Source organism: Asparagus officinalis, chromosome 3, assembly GCF_001876935.1.
Source record: "Asparagus officinalis chromosome 3, Aspof.V1, whole genome shotgun sequence".
Classification (NCBI taxonomy): Eukaryota; Viridiplantae; Streptophyta; class Magnoliopsida; order Asparagales; family Asparagaceae; genus Asparagus; species Asparagus officinalis.
Window position 1 is genome coordinate 97,251,559 of NC_033796.1, and position 9,092 is coordinate 97,260,650.

A 9,092-nucleotide genomic window follows, 5' to 3' on the forward strand; every position below is an offset into this window, starting at 1 on the left:
GACTTATAGAATTTCGATTATATTATTGTTAATTTTTATATTGTGGTTACACATTAGCTTATTAAAGGTGACGATTAATTGCTTTGAGGATAATGTTTTGCCAAACTTTAGAGATAGTTTTGCAAATACGAGACTTAGAGGATACTTATGCAAATACTCATGGATTAGGGGGTGTATGCAAATAATCCCATTTAAAAAAAAGCCGAGGATTGGGTGGCGATGACAAGCGGCGAAACGTGAGGGGCTAATCCGTAATTTCCCTCCGAAACCGAAAACGCGGCCAAGAAATCGCCTATTAATAACCACAGAAAAAGCCCCGACATCAAGCGTCCCTCGATGGCCACCACTCTCACGTTCGGAGCTCCGAGGCTCCATTTTTATCCCTCGACCCTCAAAACCCTCTCCAGAAATCTCCCTCCTTTCTCCCTCCTCTCTCTCAAACCCTCCTTCTCTGCTTCTTATGCCCCTCGCCGCGCCCTAGCAGTCCGAGCTAACGGGTCGGATCCCGTCGCCGGATCCGATAACGGGGCGATTGGGGAGTCCGAGAAGAAGTACGATTTTGATCTGTTCACGGTTGGGGCGGGGAGCGGCGGGGTGAGGGCGTCGAGGTTCGCGGCGAATTATGGCGCCAAAGTGGCGGTGTGTGAGCTTCCCTTCGCTACGATTTCTTCGGATGTCGCTGGTGGAGTTGGGGGAACGTAAGCTGAGTTTTTCATTTTTGTTTTAGCTGTTTTTAAGGGATTTTATTGAGGTGTATTTTTTTTGCCCCCTTCTAAGTTATTCTGTGCGAGTGTTTTAGGGTTTTGACGGAGTTTTATCCAATTCGAATTTGCTCGTAGTAGGCTTCGGTCTGTCCATGATTGGGTCCGCGAGGGGCGGAGTGAGCGCTTTGAGGTTTGCTGCTATTCGTGTCATGAAAAAGTTGCGGTCTTTGAGCTGCCCTTTGCTACAATTTCTTCGAATGTTGCTGGTGGTGTTGGAAGGAACATAAGTTGGTTGGTGTTTTTTTTCTGTGTTTTCGGGTGCTTCGTTTGAGTATCGGGTGCGGTTAGTGTTAGGGTTTTGGGATGGCTTTGGCGTTTGAGAAGTGGTTTTGACGCTAAATTTGGCGCAATTTTAGGTGGTTTGAGTTGTCAGTACTTATCAGTAGGTTGAAATGTTAAATTCAACAGTTTGGAGGTTTTGAAATGTTAGTCTGATGCACCAGGATAATAATGTGCTATGTTTAGTTTATAATTTAGGATTTTACATTAAAATTTTTATTAAGTGGCGCACTTATTAAATTTCGTGTTTACATTCAGTCTCGTGCTGTAGTACAATCTTATACATTATTTGTTGTAAGTTTTCCTGCTATTGAGGAGGATGTTTTTGGCCAGTCTGAGATTCCTTGTAAATTCTAATACCTTTTTAAGGGAGTGGATTATTCAATCCAACTTCTTAATTAGTAGGGTTGCATGGGCATTGAACGCTGCGTCATTTCTGTATATGATCAGAAGCATTGGACACGAGTTTTGGTCCCTTTTCCTTGACCTTCACATTTTCTATTAATACTTATTTTCGGGTGCAACGTTACATGGTGGTCGACTTGTTCATGTTTTTTTAGTAGCGTCTTTTCTGAATTTTTGATTTTTTTTTCTTTTAAATGCCAGAGATGGGCTACCTAATCTTCCCCAAAATTCCTTATTTATCTTCTGATGTGGGAGTTTGTGGATTGATATCCAATAATTTTCATTTACATGTTTACTTTTTTTATAATGCCATTGCAGTTGGGAAGTTTTTACAAATAATGATTATGTGTTTGGGTTTTTTTCACCTAATTTAGCTGTGTGCTTCGAGGATGCGTACCAAAGAAGTTGCTGGTTTATTCATCAAAATATTCTCATGAGTTTGAAGAGAGTCATGGCTTCGGATGGAACTATGAAACTGAGCCAAAGCATGATTGGAGCACTCTGATGGCCAACAAGAATGCTGAATTACAGCGTTTGACAGGGATTTACAAGAATATTTTGAAGAATTCCGGGGTAACATTAATTGAAGGTCGAGGAAAGGTTAGTTAAAGTTCTAAGCATAACTTTCCAAGTTCAAATGCAACAATGTTTTTGATGTTGTTATATACTATATTTTGTTTCTGTTGTCATTTTCAATATTGCAGATAGTCGACCCACATACTGTTGATGTAGATGGGAAACTTTACTCTGCTAGGCACATACTTATATCCGTTGGTGGGAGACCATTTGTTCCAGAGATTCCTGGAAAAGAGTATGCTATTGACTCAGATATTGCATTGGATCTTCCTTCAAGGCCTGATAAGATTGCTATAGTAGGGGGTGGATACATTGCTTTGGAATTTGCTGGTATCTTTAATGGATTAAGGAGTGATGTCCATGTTTTTATCCGCCAAAAGAAAGTCCTTCGAGGGTTTGATGAGGAGGTAAGAAGTTCATCTGTTTTATTGTTATTATTGTTGTCTGTCATGGTAAAAGTTTAGAGTAGCTTTTTCACCTTTAGGTTTCTGCAGGTCAGAGATTTTGTTGCTGAGCAGATGTCCCTTAGAGGTATTGAGTTCCACACTGAGGAATCCCCTCAGGCAATCATCAAGTCGGCGGATGGTCTGCTCTCATTAAGAACCAATAAAGGAACTGTGGATGGTTTTTCACATATAATGTTTGCTACAGGTCGCAGGCCTAACACAAAGGTCTGCAGTTCCTTGGAATTCATTATTAATACTCTAATTTACAAATGATTATAAACTTATATAGGAAGCACTTAAGTGTTTGGTTATATATGTTTTATCCTGTTATAGAATTTGGGGCTGGAGGAGGTTGGAGTAAAATTGGCCAAGAATGGAGCAATACTGGTAAATTTTATTTTTTAAGTTAAGGTTTATATGCATCTCTAATGCACCAAATCTAAAGCGGCATACTTGTTCTTTAATCTCAATATCTTCTCATCAGGTTGATGAATATTCTCGCACATCAGTTGATTCTATTTGGGCTGTTGGAGATGTTACTGATAGGGTGAACCTGACTCCTGTTGCGTTGATGGAAGGAGGGGCATTTGCAAAAACAGTATTTGGGAATGAACCTGCAAAGCCAAATTACAGGTGCGGTTCTCAATTTTAATATTAGCATCACGATCATGTTCATTGTGCTCATGGTCATCATCATGAATCATGATCATTGCCAGCATTATTACGCTTTTTCCCCCATCTCAATGGCATTACATCCAGCAGAATGCTCAAATGAAAAGGCTCTTCTGAATGGTTACCAGATGGTCCTTTATCAACATTTTGATATTGTTATATCTATCATCTTTCTGTACTTTTCTCCATCATTGTTTTTCTTCTGCGGTTTAACAAATTAGCAAGTTATCAGCCATGACTGAATTCATTGAAGTTGTTTTTTTCTCCTTCAATTCGTAGAACCTTCAGAAATCACTGACTTCTTTTAATCTACTTCTACACCCCTTTTATCTCCATAACTATTTCTAGACGTTATAACCTAGTGAAGTTTTAAAGTATAACCAATTGGTGATGTGCTATATATAATTGGAGACTCATGCGTTTGCTGAAAGACAAATGCATCTAGGAAACATACCGAAAATACAAATTGTTTATATTTAAACAGTCTAATATAATTTCTCCCCATTTCTAAGATGTTCTACTTCCATTTAAAGGCCCGCATGAATAATGCAGTCTGTAACATGAATCAGATTGAGAACAAAAACAGTGAGTAGAGCAACATATATTTGTGTCCCTTCTCATTCTATGTTTTAAGCATAAGCATTTCATATGGTACTCATGGTTGCTAGACGTGTTATGATGAATGGTTACTGCTGTAACTTATGCCTTTGTCTGCCTACTACTCTGTGCCATTTCCAGCACTTCGACTGCACCGGCATAATCAGGTTCAGAAACAGCAAGCCAAGAAGCAAATGATGCGTTTCTGGTTGAGAACAGGCTTAATAACTTCTTTCGGCTGTATGAACTTGTCATTAGTAAATTAGTAGATATTAAATATGTGAACAATGAATAATATATGCATTAAATGTAGATATCATCCAACAATAGCCCTTGATCAACTTTGAGAGAATGAAAGTTTGGATAGTCAGTCCCAGAGCTTTACCACAGAAGCATAATTGATGTTCAGAAATGGCAGGATGAAATCATGGAATCCATGTTGATAACATATTTAATAATTTCCTTCAGCAATATGAATATGTAAATTATTAATACCGATATATGCTATATGAATCAGCATATGCAAATTGCGTTATCATCCACTGGTAGCCCATGATTGACTACAGACAATGAAACTCTGGATATTTAGGATCATGGTGTATGTGGTGTTACTCAACAATTGAAGCAACAGGAATCATGATAGATAACACATAAGTGGCATGATGTAACTAGTTTTATAAAGTCATGTTCGAGTATTGCTGATCCTTTCCTGTTCTTGTTTAAATTTGTTCTATATAAAAATGAGGATCGATTAACAATGAATTGGTTGGAAGTTATCAAACAGCAACATCTATAAACAAAATTTCAACAATATTAAAGCTTATTTTATAAGAGAGTCCGTAAGTTGCTGTGCAGTGTAGTAGTATAGAACAGTGCCATGACACATATTTGATAAGATATATTGCTTGGCAATGCTTAGAATAGGTCGTTTTCTTTGCTTCTCCCATTGTCCAACATTTCTGCAGTATATTCTAGCTAGATTTTCATTAATTTAAAAAAATAGTCTAGGTTATGTTTTCATAACATTATCATAATGTACTCAAGATTTGATCAATCATTCGTAAGACCCCCCCCCCCCCCCCCCAAAAAAAAAAAAAAAAAAAAAAAACCAATAAAAAAAAATCCTCCGAAAACCTAAAAAAACATTAAATGGATGGTCATGATATACACTTTCCTGCCTACTGACAATAATAAAGAAAAGAACGGAAAACAAAGAAAAGAAGAGCAGGGCCATGTATTTTGCATGAAGTTTAGAGAACATGGTTCTCCTTCATTGAAAAGGGAATCATCAAAGGCAATCTTCAATTGGTGATCACGAGTCTATGAGGGTGAGGAATGCTGATTTGTTTATTATGTAAACCATTAATTAACCCATGTAACCCATACATCTGATAGGCCAATTGAAAGATGGGACACCAATGAAATATGGTCGCAATGTCTGTTTGCTTATTTTGGTTCTCTATACTACATGTTTTATCTAACTAGTGCAAATCTGATCACTGACCTGATCTTTATGATCTCAACAACTTCTTCATTCATCTTGTTTCTATTGTTATAGGTTTTTTTTCCTCCCTCGAGTATACTTATCTTTCCATGTCTGGTGTGTGAGGACTCATAATTAAACTTAAATTTGCAATATTCTGTTCTGACTGCTCATACAACACTAACTTAGATTGCTAAAAGGCTAGGCCTGTTTGGATTTGTAGGGGGTGAAGGGAAGTTAAGGGAAACTGAGAGAAGGGAAGGGAAGGGAAGGGAAGGGAGTTCCCTTCCCCTTGGTTACACCCCAATTTGGGGGGTAACAAATTTTATACTATTAGGGGGTGAACCAAGGGGAACTAGGGTGAATTAACTTCACCTCCTAAGTGTTCCCAAACAAGGTGAATGGAGGTGAATGGTTCCCCTAACTTCCCTTCACCCTCATTCCCCTCAATCCAAACAACATGTACGTCCTTTTTGCATTCTAAATTTACTATTACAATGCATGAATTTCATCTTTGAAGCACTGTAGCCTTTATTGACTCTCCAAAGGGTTACATATAGTGCAGCATGCCAAGATAATTTTTTAATATTGTTGCTGATTGCTGAATACTCTATATGCTAAACAAACAGCTTCACATTTTGCTTTTTCCGCAGTTTTTTTTCTTGTACTTGTTTCTTTTTCTTCTTTTTTGCTTTTTTGCTTTGTTTTTGCTTGGAGATAGTGATGGTTATTACTATTTGAATCGCTTCACGTTTGAACTCCAATTCGTGACAGTGCGGTGCCATCTGCTGTGTTTTCTCAGCCACCAATTGGCCAAGTTGGTCTTAGTGAGGAGCAGGTGATTCAAATGTCATGATTACCATGTTTAACTGTATATATTCTTAATACCATCTTTAAACAAATTGAGGTGGTGCAGGCCATTCAAGAATACAGGGATGTTGATATCTACACAGCTAACTTTAGGCCGCTGAAGGCTACTATATCCGGGTTACCTGATCGGGTATTTATGAAGGTCATTGTATGTGCAAGAACAGACAAAGTTTTGGGGGTTCATATGTGTGGCGATGACTCTCCAGAGATTATACAGGTTGGTTATCTTGGGTGGAATATTTGTTTTATTATTCACTCCCTTTGTTAGTAATTCAATTGGACTAATTTATCATTCCTTTCAGGGGATTGCTATTGCTGTTAAGGCAGAGTTAACTAAGGCAGATTTTGATGCCACAGTTGGTGTTCACCCTACAACCGCAGAGGAACTTGTCACAATGAGGTCCCCCACTCGAAAAATTAGGAGAGAATCCTCAGCTGAGGTCTGTGTGCTCAAGGAATATTATAGGAAGTAACTTAATTATGGTTTTTCTAAGTTATTTTTGGTTATTGTTATTAAGATTATTTTGGACAGTTTGTGTCAAAATGCTCATTAGTGAGCTATGACATTATAGTATATCAGCAATTCTTCACTTACACCAGCGTTGAATTGTTATGACACCTTTTCCTTTGCCCTTCTTTCAGGAGAAATCCGAAGAAATCAAGTCAGCAGTCTAGCCTTTTGGAGTTGTGGTAGAGAAATGGTTAGTATATTACTATGTTGAGTGGCTTCACATTTTTGGTTGTGATTTTGTAGCTCATAAGAATCGTTCCATTTTTTTAATTTAGTATTATTTGAGATCTAGCTCATTAGCAATATTCGTAATAATAGATATGTCATGTCTTTTTTCTTGGTTTTCTGTTCTCTTGCATACAATAATATGATAGTATGTGGTTTGAATATCTAGGTTAATAACGATATGTATCACTGGTTGGGCTTGGAGAATTCTCACCAAGCCTTTTTGGGTTTCAGGTTGTTTCTACTGATAGAAACAACCTGATACAAGTGGCTATGGATTGGTTTTGGGTGGAATTTTCTGAATTTTTTTTAAATTTTTTATTACAAGCTCCCAGTATCACCCCAATCCAATCTAGCAAAACTTATTATTTGAGTGTAGGGAGAAAGAGAGGAAGTTGAAGGGAAAACGGAAAGGACAAAGGAGAATTAGTAGTATGTGAACTCTCTTTGTTATTATTACATATATCTTAGGCCATGTTTGTTTTCTATCCTTGGACTAGAGGGTACTGTTATCCTAGGATTATAGTCCTAAGACTGTTATACTGGAACTATTTAGTCTAACGCAATATTTGATTTCACATGAACTAAATATTTGGACTAACTTCAAATAATCCAAGCTAGTGTTTGTGTTTAGGACTATGACTGTTTGGACTAATATTATAACCATAGTAACTGTTTTGCCTCAAGTCAATTAATATTGTATTAATACATGTGTTTGGCAAAATTTCCAAAGTTGGGCATGATCTTGTCAGAAGAGTAAACATGGCATTTTATATATGTCATATTACAAATAAAACAACCGTGTCTTAGCTAACACATTGTAAGTTTTATGATCCGTAGTTGTTCATTTTCGCTTAAAATTGAGTATAAATTTTCAGTATATAGTAAACATATGTGATTAATGATAATAATTTTCCTGTTATTGTTGGATCATGAAAAGGATATAGATCCTCTAGAAAGCATTACAATTACATCTTGGTTTTATCCACCACCAGCAATTCGGTCATCATGCTGTCTCTTAAAAGATGTCACTTCTATATTTAGTGAATAGAATACAAGTAACTAGAATTCCATTATATATTGTATTTTTTATAATGTAACATATGACTATTCAAAAAACGAACACGGCCTATAATTGATGTGTTACATATTCATGTTCTGAAGTTTTTAGCTACCAAATTTTACCTATCTTAGGGAAATGAGAATAGGTTGCGAAAGTTTTAATGTATTTCTCTCTCTTATTTCTTCTGATTTCAAGTCTTAGTTTAAAATGAACCATCTGTTTGTTTGCAGGCAATCATCAAGAACTCGGTGCATGAGATTTTCGAAGAGTGCCGGAAGGCTTTCTTGGCCTCGAGTATTCATATTCAATTTTGGTCATGCGAGGTTGTGGATTTATGTACATACTCTCCTAAAACCAAAGACTGGCCCTCACATCTTTATTTATCTCGGCAGTTAACAATATTGTTGGCTGTATAGGGGGAAGCTCCTTGTATTTGAGGGTTAGATCTATTGATCACATAGGCTGAGTTCTTAATTTATCATCGTCTTGTGCTCAAAAGGAGTCCATTTGAGTGGGCTTGTTTGGTTTATAATAAGTATCTGTGGATGCATTCTCTTTCCAACTGGCGACGTTTTTTTCAGGAGTGTGATCTTGAGCGGAAGATATGCAGACCTTGTTGTTCATATTATTTGTTACCAAACACCATCTCGTTCTTTTGCTGCCTATTTTAAAACAATTGAAGAGGTTACTTTCAGAGTTGAAGCTCATTTCGGTGGGATCCTCACCTCCCCTATGCTTCAGAGTATGATAACTTACGATGACGAGGTTCAGCATTTCTGAAGCTCTATCATGTGTCGGGATAGATAGAATACCAGCCTTGAGAGCTTAAGGTTGTTATTCTTCGTTATCCTTTCCAATGTGAGACCATGCTCACAGAGGAATAACCTTTTAACGACAATCTTTCTTACATAGTTTTTTTTCAAGAAATTATTGTTGCGGAAGTGTAAACAGTTATCCGCTACAGGAAGATTCACCATCGTCAACTCGGTTTTGTCTTCTTCACCATCGTCAACTCGGTTTTGACTCAACTTGAAAGAATTTTCTTTTTGTCTTCTTCACCATCGTCAACTCGGTTTTGACTCAACTTGAAAGAATTTTAAGTGTAAACAGTTATCCGCTACAGGAAGATTCACCATCGTCAACTCGGTTTTGTCTTCTTCACCATCGTCAACTCGGTTTTGACTCAACTTGAAAGAATTTT

At 37.2% G+C, this 9,092-nt stretch overlaps 1 protein-coding gene across 1 annotated transcript; it reads left to right on the plus strand.

Moving 5' to 3' along the window:
- On the plus strand, positions 309-8,369 carry LOC109834509 (glutathione reductase, chloroplastic). Its single transcript, XM_020402547.1, has 11 exons — positions 309-698; positions 1,823-2,048; positions 2,153-2,431; positions 2,519-2,695; positions 2,804-2,857; positions 2,955-3,103; positions 5,997-6,060; positions 6,139-6,309; positions 6,395-6,532; positions 6,735-6,793; positions 8,122-8,369. Exons 1-10 carry the CDS (start codon positions 337-339, stop codon positions 6,765-6,767), a joined length of 1,653 nt encoding a protein of 550 aa, XP_020258136.1. The 5' UTR covers positions 309-336; the 3' UTR covers positions 6,768-6,793; positions 8,122-8,369.